We start from the raw sequence: 20,638 nt of genomic DNA on the forward strand, positions 1-20,638 counted from the left end.
GGAAAAAAGTATTGTAATATACCAACATGTTTTATGAAAAAAAAAATTGTTGTCGTGACAATCTCATAGGACTAAAATTTTACTTTTTTCCTATTGACAAATTATAATATACGGGCTGGATATAATAAGTGGAACATGTACATTGTACACATTTAGTAATTTAAAACTGATGAATTAACTGTTGACGATGGCGATTAATAAAATGCCTGTTTCGAATTTCAATATCACATTAAAATTAATTTACATTAGTTTCAGTTACATTTTTGCTCAAAATTCAACATTTCAGACGCTCAAATTAATTTTTCGTTCCTTTTTAAATTTACTATTCTTACTATACATATAACCAAATGTAATAAATAAAATGACTTTAAAAAATGTTTGTAGGTATGTTCTTATTACATTTTAAATACCAAATACTTTCATATAAACAAGTTATTATGTAAGGAATATAATAACGTGTATGTTTTTTAATTTGATTGTTTTATCTCCCTTATAATCAGTTCTATTAATAAGATCCTTGACGTGCGACCAGTAAATTAATACATAAAATTAAATTAAACAGTATTAAGAACAATAATTGAATCACAGGTAGTCGTAAAACTAGCAAGATAGTACCGCAATGTTTATGAAAGTAGCAAACGATAGTAGAATGGCGAAAATAGAATTATCTTTAACGATATATTGCAACGGTTGATTTCATTGTAAATCCACTCGTGACAAGATATACTCGTATGTATCTATACATGGAATTGAGATGATTTGAAATTTAAACCAGCAACAAGTTATTTTCTAAAGAAATTACCTGTTTATTATTCGTGTATTTTTTGTGAAGCGAGCGGAAGAACACTTGATAGTAATTAATACGCTTAGATATGAAGAGAATTTATTGCCATTAATTGCCAATACTTAACTACTGTGCAATGACGGATTAGTGATTTATTCATATATGAATGTTAAAAAATTACATAGATACACAAACATATTTTTTAAATAGTAGCTATCAATGGAATTCCCCCAGTGAAATATATACTCTATATAAAGGGTTATTGGTAATTCGACGTATATCCGTTAAGAAGTGGTAGGGGTGACTATTTGCAATAATTTTACCTCCCATATGCATCCAAAATGAAGCTTATTTTTTTGAGTTTTCACGTTTATTAGACTTTTTCAAAATTTATCAAAAATGCACCTTCAACAATTTATTTATGAAAAAAACATCAACATAATATGTTATTTTTTTTTTGATTATATCTATTTTTTCTTTTGGTTTATAAAAACGATTAAACACTGGTTATTTGTCAATATTTAAACAATCACTGTCGGCCCAAATTTAAAAATGAGAGACGGAAACCGATATTACTTCAATATTTTTGTGTAATCTGTAATTCGCAATCTTCTGCTGATGAAACTGCGAAACGCCGTAAACTATAGATTACATTAGATCGAAGACATAAAAATCAACCGGCGTTTAGTCCGGACTACTATCAGGCCACGATATGGGTCCAACTCTACTACAATTAGTAAAATGGCTATCGAAGATCGCGTAACATTGAGTCCAAAATCTGCAGTAACTCTTTCTCTTTGGTATATGATATTTGTCTCGTAATCTACTTTTTGTTAGTCTTCGACCAAGATAAGATTTTTATGCAATTTATCTCCAATGAGATGTCATTATGGTAGTTAGTAACTGATTGGTAACTACCATATTGATCGAATTTAGCTTCAAATGGTTCGCAGATTTTTTTCCAAACCAGACGCGACACCTAAATCCACATTAAGCACGTATTTACAAAAAATAATCTCTTCATGAGGATAATGATAAGGATAGAATCCTGCATGATGCACTGTAGAACATACTGTGTGTACTGTGCTCTGTTACAGAATTTTCGTTTTTTAAATAAATTTGAAATAAATACCTAACGCACAGTTCTACAGTCCCTTGGCGCTGTAAAAATTCAAATCTCTAAGTCTATAAAACAAATTATATAATTCTTAACATCGTATTTCTTCAAAGTGTATCAAAATCTATACCTAACTAACGTTCCGTTGACCTAGAGTCATGAAGGTGGCAAGAAGATAGCTAACACAAATATAGGAAAATTTAAAATCTAAAATTGTTTTATTGTTACTACCTAAAAAAAAAAGATGTATGACAACATTCAAGTCTTAATCTAAAAATACCCTGGTTTCAGCATTTCAGTATTGTATGGGTTTCATGGGTTTACCAGAGCAGGTGACCTGTGGTGCTATTACGGTTATAGCATAAGAACTGTTGCTATCAAATATTGGTTGTGGATTGATATCAAATCCAATCAAAAAATATAAATCAGTATTATGGACCTATGCAGTAGCATATTATTCCATAATAATTATTTATCGACTGCAACATTTTTGTATCCGAAAAATGTGGCATATATAGTAGTGACTGTTGATTGCTAATAATACTCCTTTATTAAATCCCCGAGGTAACTAATATATTTATCTGAATAAGGAGTATAAATATTGAATTCGAGAAAATGTTTCCGAAAATAACTTATAATTAGAAACGGGGTCTCTCTGTAGACTTTTTTGATACAATTTTCTAGAGTAGTATTTTGTTATATCTCTCGTAGTTTACCAGCGTTAGCCATATGCCTTTTATTGTTTAACCCTTTCACCGCCAGACTTTTTACCGATTGGCATGCCCCCAGCGCCCGGCACATTTAACAATAAAATAATACCTACAACAAATAGGGTTGTGGGTACATTTTTTTATGTCAATGTCGATATTTCGCTATAATAATGATATTGTATTTGTTTTTTTTTTTCGCTTGCGTTAGTGTTGGTTAACACACGTGTTAAGAGATTTTGAGTGTTTACGTTTAGTTTTGTAGTGTATTTTACTGTTAATAGTACTATTAGTTGATATTTGGGTTAGTGGTGTTACTAACATTTATACATATTGTGAGTATTTGCTGTATTTTAATATTCTGTAGTTTTTAAGTTTTATAATGGAGGTTGATACTCCTCCCGAACCCCCTGATCCAGGTGGCTCAGTAGATTTAGTTCCCGACAATTGTTCTTCTCCTTCTATACCTTCTCGTAAACGACAAAGTACTAATGATTCGATTAATTCCGACTCCAACACAAAGAAAACGGTAATTCATCCCACAACCGCAACTCCCTCCATCCAAACGATTTATACCCATCCTTCCTACTCTGAAGGCCCTAAAAGTTATTTAGACAGTGACAAAGGCCCTTTCATTGTTCATGTGTCCCGGGAAGTCTCTGATCCTGCTTCAGGAACTACTATACGGGCTATCAAATTTGGGCAATTTCTACATACTCACAAAATTAGTGGTATTATTAACGATGGTCTTAAAAATGTAGGACGCAATAAAATATCTGTTGAGTTTTCAACAAGCAAGGCAGCAAACTCCTTTCTAGCAAACCCTGTTATTGAAATGTGTAAATACAAAGCTATTGTACCGACTTTCAATATTACTAGAATGGGTTTGATTAAGGGTATTCCCGTGGACTGGACAATGGATGAATTAGCATCATCACTCGAACTTCCCTCTGGATGTGGTGAAGTTTTAAAAATCAGACGCCTTAACAGGAAAACTTTTACTGATGGTGTTATCACATGGGTCCCAACCCAATCTGTGGTTATCACATTTAGGGGGCAAATGCTTCCCAATAAAGTGTTTTCCTATCATACTTCCCTACCTGTAGAAATGTATAAACTTCCTACGATCCAATGCCTGAACTGCTGCCGTTATGGACACATAAAAACTCAGTGCCGATCACAACCTAGATGTTTTAAGTGCTCCAAATCCCACACAGGTGAGTCTTGTGATGTAAGTAAGGATAACGCCACTTGCTTACATTGCTCAGGTGTTCATTTTACTACGGATAAGGACTGTCCTGAATTTTCACGCCAACAATCCATAAAAATTGTTATGTCCCAAGACAATGTGTCATATATAGAAGCATCCTCACGGTTCCCTCCTGTTCGTAGATCCTATGCAGAGATTGCAAAAGAGATGTTCACCCCTCCTATATATTCTCCAACTATCCCAAACAAATCTATCCCTTCACCTATCAGATCCTATCGTAAGACTGTTTTAAGTACTCCTCGCCCAAGATCACCGCTTGGAAAAGGATACGATAAACAGGCTCACCAATCCATTGTTAGCAATTGTCCCTCTACTACTCCCAATGGTTGTGCTCTCAACCAAAATACTTCTCTCCCCGTAAATAACAATCCCAACTTCTTGGAAATGTTAACGAAGATTCTTCTAAGCATTATTTCAACCTGTAATGATATCCCCTTACCGTCCAACGTTGCTCAAGACTTAGGTCAACTATTCTCAATCCTTAAAAATGGCCCCAATCAGCTTCCTTCAATGGAACTGCAAGAGCGTCCGGCCTAAAAAACATGAACTCCTCTCTCTAATTAATCTCCATAAACCTGTCATTATTGCCATCTCTGAAACTTGGTTGATCCCTGGATCCCGATTTCGGGTACCGGGCTTCTCCTGTTTGAGGGATGACAGGAGTGATGGTTATGCCGGGAGTGCCATTTTTATCCGGCACTCCCTTCCCTTTTCCCAAATCCCTCTATCCCTGTCCAGCCAGCATATTAATGCTGTTGCTGTCAGAGCCCTCAACATCTCTTTTCTCTCCCTGTATATCCCTCACCCTAATCCCGCTTTAATTCCCGATTTATCCGCCATCTTCTCTAGTCTCCCTCATCCTATCCTTGTCATGGGTGATTTTAATGCCCACCATACCTCCTGGGGTTCACATTTTTCTGATTCGTTTGCTCTCTTGTTGATGGACATATTTGATGATGCAAACCTCTGCATCCTCAATAATGGCTCACCAACACGTAGAGTATACCCCAACCAAAACCCAAAATCCGTTGTTGACCTATCCCTAACCTCTCCTGCCCTTGCTTCTCAATTATCCTGGAATGTCTTATCATCCTCTTTTGGTAGTGACCACTTCCCTATCCTCCTTTCTTTAAATAACCGATCCATCCCATACTCCAACCCAAATCCTTTATTAAAATATAAATTAAAACATGTTAATTGGTCTGCATATGCTGAATCTGTTGACGACATGATTGACTCCCTCTTTGCGTCGCAAGACTATCGAAATGTAATCCTTTGCTACGACCTTTTCGTTAATGGTATTTTAACTGCAGCTGATCTCCATTTTCCCAAAAAACACATCTCAAAAAATCATTTGCTTTCCACCCCCTGGTGGGATGAGGAATGCAAACGATTAACTGAACAGAGACTAGAGGCTGAAGAAACATACACTATGTGTATGTCTATGGATAATTTTTACAAGTATCAGAGAATCGACGCCAAATTAAAACGACTGATTTCTAAAAAGAAAAAAGTCAGTTGGATTCAATTTTGTGAATCCCTGAGCCCTCGTTCCTCTTCCTCTGCAGTCTGGTCCCAACTTAAAAAATTCCGCCGTTGCCTTAACTCTGACAACCCTACCTCAAATACTCCTTCTGAGTGGCTTAACAATTTTGCTGATAAGCTTGCCCCCCCTTTTGTCCCATATGAGGACAGTTTTCTAATTTCTACGCCAGCATCTACTTTGGATGAAATGGATGCCCCCTTCTCTTTTTCCGAACTTCAATGTGCATTAAATGGTTTATCCGATTCGACACCTGGGGAAGATGGCGTTCCTTACTCTTTTATTTCCAAATTGAATGATAAAGCTAAACATTGTTTTTTAAATATTATAAACTCGGTTTTTATCAAAGGAATCATCCCGCAATCTTGGAAGTCACAAATTGTTATTCCCATTCTTAAACCGGGTAAGAACCCTTCCGATTTCAATTCTTATAGACCTATAGCTTTATCATCTACTTTGGCAAAGATCACTGAACATCTCTTGAAGAATCGCCTGGAATGGTTAATGGAAAGCAGAAACATACTTGCTCCCTCTCAATTTGGCTTTCGGAAGGGGTCGAGCACTATTGATAGTCTAAGCATACTTACAACAGACATTCGAATTGCCTTCGCTAAAGGAGAGTACCTTGTGGGAATCTTTCTTGATATATCTTCTGCATATGATAATGTCCTTCTTCCGTTGCTCAGGCAGAAAATGCAACAGCTGAGTATTCCTCCGAGGATAGTTCATTTCATATGTAATCTGTTAACTTGCAGATCAATAACGGTAAGACACCAACATCTCTCACTTCCCCCCAGATTCGTCTGGAAAGGTCTTCCTCAAGGCTCTGTACTCAGTCCTCTGCTTTATAGCATATACACTCATGACCTCGATTTGTCTGTTAACAACTTTTGTAACATCCTCCAGTATGCTGATGACATAGTTTTATATCATAGATCAAGTTCCGTTGAAAATTTATCATTTCGATTAAACTCTGCTTTGCATTACCTATCCCAATGGCTCTGTGACCATGGCTTGTCGCTGTCGATAGCCAAAAGTCAAGCAGTGATTTTTACGAAAAAAAGACGTATTCCTGCCTTTGATCTGTTTTATGAGGGTCAATGCATTAACTTTGTAGACAAAACAAAATTTCTTGGTATAATTCTCGATTACAAACTGAACGGAATTTCTCACTCCGATTACATAGCCAAGAAATGTGAAAAATCTATTAATGCCCTTAGAGCAGTGTCTGGAGTCTGGTGGGGAGCTCACCCTTATACATTAAAATTGATCTATAACGCAATAGTTCGTAGTCATTTGGACTATGGACTGTTCGTTCTAGATCCTTTTAATAAATCAGCTTCAGAAAAATTAAATAAAATACAATATAAATGTCTCCGTATTATATTGGGTGCGATGAAATCCACCCCTACTAATGCTCTGCAGGTTGAGTGTGTTGACCCTCCTCTACAGATAAGGAGGCAATATCTTTGTGACCGCTTTATCATCAGATTGTTACAGCTACCCTCCCATCCTCTACTGATTAGATTAAACAAACTATCCCACCTTTGTAACCCAGATAATCCGGCATCCCCATTCCTATTAAACAGTTTCCTCAAGTATACCAAACTCCCCCATCCACTTACCACTTTTCCCTCTAATCCTCTTTTTTCCACCTCCTTTAAAGCACTTATTTATAATCCTCCGGTAATAACAAATCTTGGACTCGTAAAAGGTTCCCCTGATGCTAATATCCAATTTCAAACAATTTTTCATCAAAATTGGCCTAATCATCTCCCTATATATACTGATGCCTCTAAGCTCTCGCCGACCGGCTGCGTTGGTGCAGCTTGTTGGATTCCTAAATTTAAAATAGCACTATTATTTAAATGTCCCCCCGAAACCTCTGTATTCTCCGGTGAGGCCATCGCTTTACTGGAAGCCGTAAAGTATGCCCTGTCACACAATATTCAGCAAACAATTATTTTATGTGACTCACTAAGCTGTCTGTTAGCCATTAAAGAGAATCCTTTTCGTAGCAGATCAAGACTTTCAATCGTTTTTAAGATCAGAGAGGCCCTGTTGTCCTGTCATCAACAAGGGCTACAAGTCCTGCTGGTCTGGATTCCTAGCCATTCAGCTATATCTGGTAATGAGATGGCAGACTCATATGCTAAGATTGCTATCCAATCTGGTACATCTGAGCATTTTGCCAACACATCTCAGGATTTGCTTTCTCTTGCCAAAGCTGAAATGATTAAATCCTGGAATTCTTTTTGGGTTTCATCAAAATTGGTCAAGGGTAAATATTATTCGGCGTTACAACCTGAAATTCCGAGGCGACCTTGGTTTTCATCTCACAGGCACGCTGACCGTTGGGTCACCTCCACCATCTGTCGGTTACGCCTCGGCCATTCATGCACACCTACTCATCTAGCAAAAATCAGAGTTCGTGATCACTCGCTGTGTGAATGTGGCCTAGACGAAGGCTCTGCAACCCATATCCTGTTCCTTTGCCCTAAACTTCTTCGTCCCATTTATGACATCCTCCCTCCTAAAGTCCCTCGCCCTATAAATGTTGAATGTTTGTTGACGTTTGTGTTTAGTCCATTTTGTTCAATCTTATGTAAATATATCAAATTAAATAAAATTAAGTTGTGAATAGTCCAATTTTTCATATTTTATTACACATATAGTTTAGAATACTAACAACTATTTTTTTTTTTAATTATCTTATTATTAACTCTTAATGTTTGTGTTGTTCTAGGTTAAGGATTAACAAGGAAATTAATACTACTATTCTTGACTTTAAAATTCAATTGAGTTTAGTGTCTCAACCGTACCGATCAATCTCATTCGTGTCTTCTCCATCCTACGTGACATTGGCGAAATAATCTGTGCCCTGCCGGCACAACTACAAGCCATTAAACTAAGAATTGAATTGAATTGATATTGTATTTACGAGCTTGGTTAACTAACAACTTACCTACTACAGTATACCCTTCTACTACTACTGAATGAAAATTTAAAAAATGATACATTACAATTATTGTTATAATTTTTATACATCTAAGTCGACAATCAAGCGTAGGGCTCACCTGATGGTAAGTGAAAACCGTAGCTTGTAACACTAAAAACTAAAAGCATCTTGAGGCGCTTGAGCGCATTGCCCAACACCCCCCCAGGAGCTCTGGTCACCTTACTCACCGTCGGGTTACTCCATATTTCAAATTCTTTCAAATTTCAAATTTCGAGGAGGATATGTCCTGACATGTCCTCCTCGAAATATAAAGCAGGCTTTAACCCTACCTCAGTTGAAATAAGACTAAAAAAAACTAAAAAAAAATTATAATTACTGTTCATCAATATTAAAATCTTCGTCTGACACAAATTCGTCATCGTAATCACCTTCTAGAATTCGTATTAATTATTCAGCAGTCGTCATGGTAATTAAAACAGGAACATAAAACTATTACAAAAACTCTAATTGAAAGTTCCATACGGTTGTGACGTCATGAACGGTCGTGTTTATCCGACACAGGCGCTGGCTATGTTAGCAAAATGGACACAGTCTAGGGATGGGAATTTGCATTTATAGTTGTCCATACAGAAATAACTAAATCGCTAATTCCTTAGAAAAATATACATTTACACAGAGTAAAAACAACGCGTTATTAAATAACAATAACTTAATGTGCTTTTTTTATTAAATAAGTTGGTATTTAATACAATATTTTTGTTAATAAATATCCCATATCTTATAAATTCTAACATTATGTCTCATCACTACGGTCGGATAAATACGACACAGGCGTTGGAAGTCAATGCATTTTCTCCTGAATAATATAAGTAAATTTACCGTAATGAAATAGCATTTTATTTTGATTCTTGGTATAGTAAATGTGAATTATAAGACTAAATAAAAGGTTGAATAGATAAACTTTCGAAATAAATATGTATTTTAGGCTAAAACATCATAATACCTTTAGAAATTGAATATATTATAGACCGGGTTTTGTGTCGGATAAATCCGACTCAGGCGGAATGAGCCCGAAATGTTTTGTCGGATAAATCCGACTCTGGCGGTGAAAGGGTTAAATCAGTGTGACAGTGGACAATTTATTGGATAAAAAAATCATCAAAGTCATCATCATCTTGTACACTACTTGCATATACTAAATATTACGAACCTTTACAAATTACTACAAAGTAAAAAACAAGCAAACATTTTTCACTAATAGATGGAGTTATAATTCTTTATATGTATGTTTGTGTGAAATTATTTAAGATATTTGTGTAAATTAGCCGAAATATAATGTTTAAAATTATAGAAAAATATGCCCACCAATACAGACACGTACATACCATAATATAAATGTTTTATGTAGACCCTTAGTATACACGCATTAAGCAAGGACTGGTTACTAGTTATAAAAATAATAATGATTATTATTGATCTTTTCATTACTAAAAACTGTGTAAAAATCCACCGAGAGATTAAGAAGTGGGTGACATACAGACGGAGCTAGACGGCGGCTTTGTGTCTGATGAGTTGTCATCATTTAACAAAAATGTCCAAGACTAACATATAGAAATTCTAAAAATAGTAAGTATTCACTTCTCGTTAAATTACGTGCGTCAAAATTCCTCATATTATTAAATACGGTCACATGATATTATTTTGTTTATTAGCGCATATGTAAATGTTATAATTCATTAATTATTTTTTTACAAACTTTTCTTTCAACGTGTATTACGTGCAGTTATTTGAAACGTTATTTATAGTTTAAAACATTCGTAAGAAGCGCAGTCTTAAAGATAACTAAACTTTATAATTAAAAGTTAACTAATTAGTAAAGGAGTGGAGTTTACATAAATAGCAAGAATGACTGTAACTGACTATTCATTTTACATTAATGAACCCCTTTACTAATTAACCTTATTTTTATTATTTGTGTATGGTATATTCTGAAGTAAGTAATAACTTCTGCTGCTAAGCTACTTCATGGATTTTGAAACAAAACCGTCTTGGGGCGAAAATATGAATATTGAAAAAATATAATTTTACAGCATCATGTGACTTATTCAATATAGTAAGTTTAGTTTCTGAAATGAAAACCTGTTTTGGTCTGATTTTAAAATGCATAATTCTATAAAATTGTTATTTGTTTTTATCACAATATACCTTATTAGACACCATATTTAAATTATTTTCTATCGCAATATTACGAAACCTGTTTCATTAGAATCTGATTAGCACTTGACAGTTTTTATGCTCAGTTTTTACTCTTAATTGAATGATGGCGTTTTGTTTTTTCTCGTATGTCAAGAAAATAATTTACCATCTCGTTTTTTCATAAAATAAAAAAAAATAATGGAACAATCTATTAATATCATCTAATTAACTAGCAGAACTAGTCACGAGCACGTAGCTGCTGCCTCCTTTGTAAGGAAGATCCTTAAGGTATATCTATAAGTATAATCAATGATAGGCATTAGATTATAAAAGTTAATTCACTTTATTACACGTCAGTGACTGTCACTAATTGTTGAATATTGGGAAGCTAATATAGCTATGCTACGTTGAAAATGACTATCATATTCGAAGGTACACATTGCTCAATACCTTCATATTATATAATTCCAGTACAACAAACAGAAGTGAAATAATACATATAATAGAAAACAAATTAAATAAACTCAAACGAAAGAAAGCAACAATAGTCGTAAAAAAAATCTCACATGTCGAGTTACTTATGCAAAAGACGATATTTTATATACATAGATTATCTTAATCTAAAGTAAAAAATAATCTACATACATAAGAAAAATATTTATGGAGGGTAATTCGAGATAAAATGTGATAGATTTCAAATAAATCACAAACTATTGCCGTTGAAAATTTTAGTTTTAAACTAAAAACTGAAAAGTGAAGTTGTTTTAAGTTTAACACAAATGTGTATAATACACTAAGAAGCAATGGATAGAACGATATTTGGTAAAAAAACTGTGAGTAACTTGATTAAAATCATTTATAAGATAAAGAAATGTGGAATTAATTAGTTACATTATGAATATTATTATTCGTATTGTTGTCGTATCGTATATTACGAGACAGTGTTTATTACACATTCAAATTCTAACGTTAAGACGGATTTAATAAAATATAATGTTCGTATACAAAACAATTATCTCTTTTAATCCTATCCTAAATCTTCTACTGTATAAACAACTGATTAATTTTATTATAATGATTGTTCATACAAACTTACATGAGCAAAAATTTTAGGCAGAATGAAATTACTTTATAGATTATTTTAATACATAACTTATAACTAAACAATCAGCTTCAGCTTTTTCCTCAATTAAACTCAACTTGTAATAAAATATCCTAATTTCCAAGAGGTCTTGCACAAATATAAATTGATATTATCCATTCACGTTAACATTGTACTTGGACTAAATTAATATATAAAACCAAAAGTTCAAAGAACTTAATCGATTACAAACTAAATATTATTAGCGTCTTAACACTTGACGTCTCACTGCAATTATGTACTGTTAAGTTAAACGCAGCACAATGAAATATTAATGTAAACATAATGTAAGTGTTGCCTCGTAAAACATATGAATTGACTTTTTATACTCATTCTTTTATTAAGGGTGTTATCAGATGGGTTTGTATTCAGTATCATACTAAAATTCTCATAAAGAGTGATGATATGTGAGTTTGACTAGCTCTTTTGTTTTTATTTATATTAACGCCTCAATAATATATTAGCATACAGGTGCTATATAATTTATTATTTAAATAACTTTATTGTACGGTAACATTAGCATTTTTTGAACATGTAATAAGTATAAGATGAGAGCTATAGGAGCCACGCTGATTTTGTCCATTGAAATAAAAAAACGTTAAAGGATATCCTTTTTACATTTAACTCGTATTTTTACAGTGTTTATTTTAATCTTTTACTATAGTATAAATTATACATAGATAAAAAGTAAAACTCGACAGCAGCAGATACTGATCCAGCGGTTTTTGTTAACAACCCAATTGATCTAGCCAATTAATTATTGAGACACCTCCAATAAGTCTCGGTTAAATGGTTGATATCAATAATAAAATAAAATGACGGTGTAATTTAAAAATTATATTTAGTTGTTGACAATATTTTTGTACATGCTTGTTCTAAGACATTGTATGGACGTTAATTTTAATGTTCATAATCACTAGGTGTTGTTGATTATGACATTACATACAAAAGGGCACACAAAATAACCATACTTTTCTTATGACACTAATAGTATTATGGAGATAAAAATTAAATATATATATGTATATTTTTTATACACATGGTTGGCGGGCGAGCAAATGGGCCGGCCACCTGATGGCAAGTGGTCACCACCGTTGATAAACATTGACGGCGTATTCATTATTTATAGTTATGAGGTACGTATACGGTGATATATCTAAATTACAATGAATATGAATACGACATATATATAAAATAAAACATACAATGCAACAATTTTCGAGTTGTTAATATTGTATATACATATATATGTATATAATATTGTCTTTAATAGGTATTACAGTATAATTAAATTTTTCTCTTTTTGGGGTTAACAGAAAAAAATTGTCCTTAAAGTAAAAATGCATTAAACTAATTATTCTATAAATAACTGATATCCATTTTGTGCCGTCTGATGGGGTCGCACTCATATGACAGTTATTTAAGTGACAAAAAGCAATGCTTCACATTGCTACTATACAATGTCGAGGGTGAACTAGTGCAAAGACAAGACAAGGGACATGATTATAAATCAAAAGGTTGACAGCGAATTTTCGGTGTAAGAAACTATTTCACATCTGTAGTATTAAAATATCCGCTTTACAGCTTACAATAAAATAATATAACGTTATTACACCGCCCTCAAACGAGATCAAGTACCATCATAAAAATATTATACATCATTATATTGATTCGCCTTGTCCACTCTCTGTATTACTTTTACATAGTTCCTGCAAAACAACTTTTGTAATATATGTTAGTATTGAAATAATAATAAATACTATTCAAAGTTTCCAAGTTTCCAGTAACTGTATTGGAAACTTTTATTACAAATATTAGTATTTATTTTTTAATTTTAAAATTGCCTATTTGTTTCTGTAAAAATAATAAAACTGAACAGCAGATTTCGTTCCATCATTACATAGCAGGTATAACACAAAGTCGTTTACCGCGATCTGTCCCCGTGTATGCTCTGATTTTTAAAATTTAACAACGGAATTTTTCAAGAGGAACAGTTTATATGTACCTATATGCACAAGCATGAAAAAAAACACTAGTAATTATAGAGGTTTATATGAGGTTTATATTGCAAGCACGCGATTTTATGCAAAACAGCATTGATCCTTATTGTATGAAGTACCTGAAATATCTTGTTCATTTAATATAGATCTATATGGCCCTATACAGCATGTTATTAAAATTATTTATAATAATTATTATTTTACTTTACTGAATATGTTACAGATTTAAAATGCAGTAACATAGCGGTTTGTTATTTATCTAAACACAAAAAACTAAGAACTATGCATTTATAATGACATTCTGTAGTGAATTTAGTATCAATATTGCACCAGTGCGAAGGGCGACGGTAGAATGAGTAATAATAATTTATGTGCGTACAACCAATTATTAAATCAAATGAAAATGTACTTTATTGAAGCAAATTTAGAAAATACTTCGATCGTTTCAAATACTGAAATTACTTATTTTTTTTCTTTACTGCGTTCCCTTATTAATAAAAACCGAATAGTGTGTGCTTTGGACAACTAATTAATCAAAGACAGACGTCTTTAGATAAAGTTAATTTTATACCTTTGTAAAAATCATATTATAATTAACTTCGTTTATGTTCACATTTAGTACCATTTAGTAATATGTAATGTCTCATTTTTTTCCCTTACAAGAGTGAATGGTAATTACAAATCGACATGTATGCATTTTCAGTTAAATACGCAGCGGAATCGCGTAGACAGATTCGTAGCGCCTCGCGACTCTTTCGGTGAGGCACGGAGGCGTCGCTCTTGGCACGCCAGTTGTAATAGTACTGTGAACAGCGATGTTTGGGTAATCAATAATCATGTTTTTTATACTTAAATTCTTCAATACATTTTAATGTCTATAACATAAAATTAAAGATAACATGACGTTCCATTTACTAACGCTAATCGTACTAATCCACGATCTTGCACTGTGGACGTTTAAATATAAACGGATACAATGCCATCTCGCGGACATTGTGAGAACTACAATAGCAACTTTTGTTTTCAATACTGAAATATATTTTATAGAGGTTAGGATGGATTTCATTTAATATGATGCTATGTTGTTCCAGTAAAGTCAAAGAGGACCAACCCATAATTATAGTTTAAGCTTGTTAAAAGTTTTCTTGTTAAATACATCTATCCACATCGTACAACTCGAATGCTAGTGTTAAACAATCCCTACATAAAAGGCTTTCCAAAATAAATAAGGTCATTAGATGCAATATTGCATTCAATGCAATGACTTTGACTTAGACACACAATAATTGAATCCGTAATTAAAGCCAGGAAGTGATCCAATAGTGGGCTATGGCCTCCTCTCGGTTTGGTTAAAGCTCAAACACCACGATGCCTCAATGCACCTTGATGAATATATGGATGTTCACGTGATGTTTTTCGAACATGAATTGTATTATAAACAAAACTAAGCACATAAAAATTTGATGGTGCTTGTCTGGGTTTGGACCCGCAACCATCGGTTCAGTTTTTCTACCGGCTCGTCTCGGTTCAGCAAAAAATATGATAAATAATTGAAACGATAAACAATAGTGTTTTAAGTAGGAATTATATATAGCATATATTTTATAAAATAGAATATGTTTAAAAGCTTTCCTAAGCCCTTTAACTGCCTGTGGTTCAACCGCAATCGGTCTTTATACACTAACATATTTTACAGTTTGGGAAACATTTAAAACAGAAGAAATACGCAATTTACTTGGACGACGCGCTCAATTTCGAGCCGCAGGAAACGAACGGTATTCACAAACAATGGATCCGACCCTGGCCTTGCATACCGCGGAAGAAGAGCTACCTCTCCTCTGCGGATAGTATCCTAGACTTACCCACTTACAGTTACGCTACTTGTGAGTATTCTAACGTATCACACATAGCACTCCGTAATTAAGCTGGTTAGCTCTGTACATACTAAACGTTTTAATAATGCACGTTCAGTTCATATGAACAATAAGATGCTTGCCTTGCATTACATCACTTTTTTACTTGGCACTAATTTTCTGATCTCGATATGTGGTGGTTCTAAAGATCAACGTTCATACATTCATACACGTTTTATGTCCAAATTGGAACGCTAATTAACATATCACGTAAAGAAATGTACAAGTTGTGTGTTAACACATTGTCTGTTGTGAAAAATACATTCAGAGACCAATGAATAAATAGATCACGAAGAGTAATTAAAATTACAAACATATATATTTAATTGAATTGGAATTTCATAAAAAAACTTTATAATTACATTAATTCACTTTAATCCTACTAGACGGAGAAGTTCACCGCTAATTTTTAATTGACAAACACATTCTGCATTCAAAATGAACCAATTATTCATTTACGTAAACATTTCTTCCACAGAAAAATCTTCTTACGAAAGGCCGACTAAGCTAAATTTATATTTAATGTTCAGAAATTTAATGTAATTTATAATTAACTCGTGTTATTAAAAATACCTCACACTTACGACAATTAGTCGAAAAAATAATTTGAATTTTGAACAACTACTCGGTAGCACTCAATCATGAATATTATGCAAATGCGCCATTGTGAAGAAGTGCTCATTTAAAATTCAGAGACATATAGGGGCAGACATTCTTAATATATTTAACCACTATTAATGTACACGAGAATTTTTACACAAAATAATTTTACGCTTTATAAAGTACATTCTAAAGTAGGCCACGATATACCATCAAGCCTTCGTATGACCCATCGAATTAGTCCGTCCATATCATATAATATTTTACTCACTATTTATTACATTACATTTACAATTATAAATAACACGGTATCTTATCACCTAGCAGGTATATTTTTAAATATTTCCTTTTAAGTTCCAGAACTCCTCGATTGGAGTAACGACAATATCCTGGTTGCGGCCCTGGGTAAGAACTATCACAAATGGAGCTGGAGGAGTCAAAGTCTCATCAGTCAGGGCTTCACCCAATATGAAATTCAGTGCTGTAAGTTTGACCCTCGAGGCGAACTACTAGCCGTGAGTATATATGCAGCGTAAGATTCACTCGTGACATCAATTAATTTATTCGATTTAACAGTTTTTGAAATGTGAAACCTTATTGACAGTCGATGTTGAATCGAAATAAAATAAATGGAGAATATGAATATTCATACAGACGGGACCCGCTGCTAGTTAAATTGTAATTAAATTTTAGCTTGGCACCGATATGAATACAGTGGAGATTCACAACAACACTTTGAGTAAAAAAGTGTCAAGTAATCTCTGTCCTTGTCTGAGCACCAGCAACCATTACTGCTCCATCACTGCGGTCGACTGGAGTCCAACAGGGAATTCTTTTGTAACGTAAGTTATGAATTTGTAAGAAAAAATATCTTTATTGATTACTGAATATACAACTTATGGTAACTTGACGACTAGTTTTAAGAAGACTGACTTTTATATGTATAACCCATCGAAAAACATAAATGTGAAATGAGGGCTAAGTTCAATATTATGATAAAGGCCTTTGTTGTTGACTTCAACGACTTATGAAGTGAGATCTAAATGAGTGCCATGTTCAATGGTCAATCCTGAAATTTATTTATCTTTACATATAATAAAATGTGAGTGTCTGTTTGTAATATTTAAAAAAATTTTACTCAATGCATATGTATGTATACACGGTACATACACCAAAATAACATTTTTTAGAATTTTTTGTCTCTCTCTCTCTGTGTGTGTCTGTTTGATCCGGCTCATCTCGGGAACGGCTGGACCGATTTTGACGGAAATTTTACTGGCACAAAACTGATATAATATAGAGTTAATTAGGCTAAATTTTTTTTGTTTCTTAAATTCAAACGCGTACAAGTTCGCGGGCACACCTAGTAACTACATAAAATAAAAAAGCACGTCTTCTTCTACCTTAGGAGAATATATCGTAGCCTAAGGTTTGACTTGGCTTGTTCTCACAGCCTTCGCATGTTCTAAACCTATTACAAAGGAATTATACACACAAATTAAGCACCCGAAAATTCTATAGTACTTGTTTGAATATGAACCCGCAATATCGAGTTGCGATTCAAGTGTTCTAATGACTAGACAATCGCAGCTCTTAATATACGTTAGTTGTAACTATACTTAGCTATTAATAATAATATAATAATATGAGACAACATCACATACATTACTCTGATCCCAATGTAAGTAGCTGGAGCACTTGTGTTATGGAAATCAGAAGTAACGACGGTACCACAAACACCCAGACCCAAGACAACATAGAAAACTAATGGTAATCTACATCGACTCGGCCGGGAATCAAACCCGGGACCTCAAAGTGGCGTATCCATGAAAACCGGTGCACCACTCGACCATGGAGGTCGTCCAAAACTACTATACGGATCTGTCCTCGATTCCTCTTAGATGTTCTAATTTGTAAAATTGCGCATGATAATGTATTATCTAGACGAACACTTGTCTCCCTCGCAGCGGCTGCTCGTGGGGCAGCGTGGTGTCGTTCGGGCGCGACGCGAAGCAGCTGAGCTGGCGGCGGCCGGCGCGCGCCGCCATCCTGCTCGTGCGCGTGTCGCCCGACGCGCGCTACGCCGCCGTCACGGCGGTCAGCTCTGCCGCCGTGCTGCTGCTCACGTGGCCCTCCTTGGAGATATATTCGAGTCTCGATTCGAACTGGACGATACGGGTTCGATATATGTCTTAACTTAAACTATTATATTTTACGAAAATTTAATGAGCCATTATTTACACTTATATAATGTAAATTTCATATTTATGTAAATCATTAAAATAATTTATAACGGATGACAACACAATTCCACTTTTTCAGACAATGACTTGGCACCCGTGGCGGAGCGCGTTACTAGGTGTCGGAGCGGTGACGCCAGACCTTCAAGCGAGAATTGCTCTGTGGAATGCTCCGACTTCAAAAGTCCGAGAAACAACGCTTGGCCCCAAACGATTCAGTCTGGACGCTATGCTCTTCAGTCAAAGAACTGGCGAGCTAGTAATCAGCTTGTGGAATTCTGGTAATAATTATTTTTATTATATTGGAAAAAAAATTATACAAATAATCAAAAATTACGTTCCTACGTCGCTTTTGTACAGTAAGCTGAAAAATAAATAATTTTTGATATTTTTCAGACAGGGCAATACTACATCCAAAAACATGCTCCCAATTAGTTGTGATGAGTGACCCTGAGACCGTAGTGGACCAGTGGGGAGAGGGCCGTAGTGGATTGGACCGCGTACGGACTATGGTCTTTAGTCCGGATGGGACAAAACTTGGTAATACATGATACATACCAAAGATTTTCTAATGAATCATTGTTTTTAGTTAATGTATGGAAAATATTACTACCAACGCAGTTAATGGTTGTTACAGTGGGTCGTATCATTTACAGCTCCCTTTACCCTTTTTTTCAGCCACAGCGACATCTGATGAGGACTTGATCATCTGGAACTTTCTCCCGGAAGACAAAAGGAAGACGAAGACTAAATGTAAATGTTTTTCGGCAATCCCTGTTTACTTGGACGAGGCGATGCAGGGCTACTCCCTCAGGTGAAGTTACATGTGATACCGTCGAGAAGTAACTGGGTGTACTTCGATATAAATATATTTCGTTGGCAATAAATTTTTGATAATTTTTAATGTCGTTTCTGTTAACCCCGATGGATTGTCATATCAATATTCCTAAAATGTTTGATGGATTTTGTGTCCTGACATACTATTGCATAAAACCCAAATAAATACCAATCACAATACAGTGACACATTAGTTTAAATTATTGTACAAAAATTATCATTATTAAAAGATTTTTACTTAAGAGCCACGGTGGCCCAGAAAATGGAATCCGAGAATTTCGACCAGAGGTACTCAATATTTTGAATAGTTATAATATTTAGCTTTCTTGTGCACAATTAAATCCAATAACTAAAACATTTTTATGAAATTGTGTCAGTTGTGCTGTCTAGAGAATAGATACCGTATACCGTATGTATAGAATTAGAACACAAACTTCGCACATGCAAAACTGAGTTGTGTTCGTCCGGGTTTCAAGCGCGAGACAAGATGCCCGACGTGTTCTTGCCACCGGACTTTCTCGACTGCCTTGGTCTGATTATAATCAGCATGTCGTAGATAAAGATTTCACATTTTATAGCACGCTCGCATTGAATAGGAAGGTACATACGTTGTTTTCTAGATTCTAGGTAATACTTTCGAGATACGTAACTTCATTGAATCGTCAGAGCCTCGTGCCACGGACATCGCAATACGCTTGGCTAATTTATTCACTTATTGTACCCGTCCGAACACCATTCATGATCGTACGAACATTGAATGCGAGCTAGCAAATCGCCCGCAGCGATATCCGCATCTCTTAACCTTTTAGTTTCATCTTACATTACTCTTATACATAGCTTTTAACCTGGCCTCGGCTTTAGTATTAACTCCTTGGGTACCTGTTATAAAATTAAAAAACAAAAATCTCATTATAATGTTTAAAAACTAAATATTTCTTTTACGCGCACGTTCTTAAAATATAAATATATTATGCGCAATATTCTATATATTGAGAAAGTGTTATCGACGTATATTCTGTGAATACAACAAAATACTATCATTTCGTAGTCGTTTGAAAGATTTAATAAATGTATGAATGCAAAAGACATGCGAATTTATGTTTTAGATATTGAAAATCGTCAATAAACTTGAATGTAATCGTTTTCCTTATGACCCAATAATTTCAACTAAGATAATCACAGCTCGTGCTACGCTCTTATCTCCAAAGCCACAATTTAGCATCATAAAACAGAAGGTCGGAGACAAAGACGACTCATCGAAACCGATTGACTGATAAAACTGTTCAGATTTCGATAACCAGTTTACTATTGCAATATTTAACAATATGGAT

The 20,638-nt window shown here is 34.3% G+C and overlaps 1 protein-coding gene across 1 annotated transcript; it reads left to right on the forward strand.

The window, feature by feature from the left end:
• The first annotated feature begins 2,990 nt into the window (after positions 1–2,990).
• On the forward strand, positions 2,991–19,344 carry LOC124529835 (protein cortex). The gene is made up of 9 exons (XM_047103757.1): positions 2,991–3,137; positions 14,421–14,540; positions 15,414–15,600; positions 16,585–16,745; positions 16,924–17,072; positions 18,198–18,408; positions 18,553–18,751; positions 18,867–19,010; positions 19,149–19,344. The coding sequence occupies exons 1-9, from the start codon at positions 2,991–2,993 to the stop codon at positions 19,286–19,288; spliced, it is 1,458 nt and encodes a 485-aa protein (XP_046959713.1). The 3' UTR covers positions 19,289–19,344.
• Positions 19,345–20,638: the final 1,294 nt, after the last annotated feature.

The sequence above is a fragment of the Vanessa cardui genome, chromosome 5 (assembly GCF_905220365.1).
Source record: "Vanessa cardui chromosome 5, ilVanCard2.1, whole genome shotgun sequence".
NCBI lineage: Eukaryota > Metazoa > Arthropoda > Insecta > Lepidoptera > Nymphalidae > Vanessa > Vanessa cardui.

Coding starts and splice junctions, on each gene's coding strand:
- LOC124529835 (XM_047103757.1), top strand. CDS start 2,991: ATGGAGGTTGATACTCCTCCCGAACCCCCTGATCCAGGTGGCTCAGTA. Junction 16,746..16,923: donor CTCGAGGCGAACTACTAGCC/GTGAGTATATAT, acceptor ATTAAATTTTAG/CTTGGCACCGATATGAATAC. Junction 18,752..18,866: donor AATCAGCTTGTGGAATTCTG/GTAATAATTATT, acceptor GATATTTTTCAG/ACAGGGCAATACTACATCCA.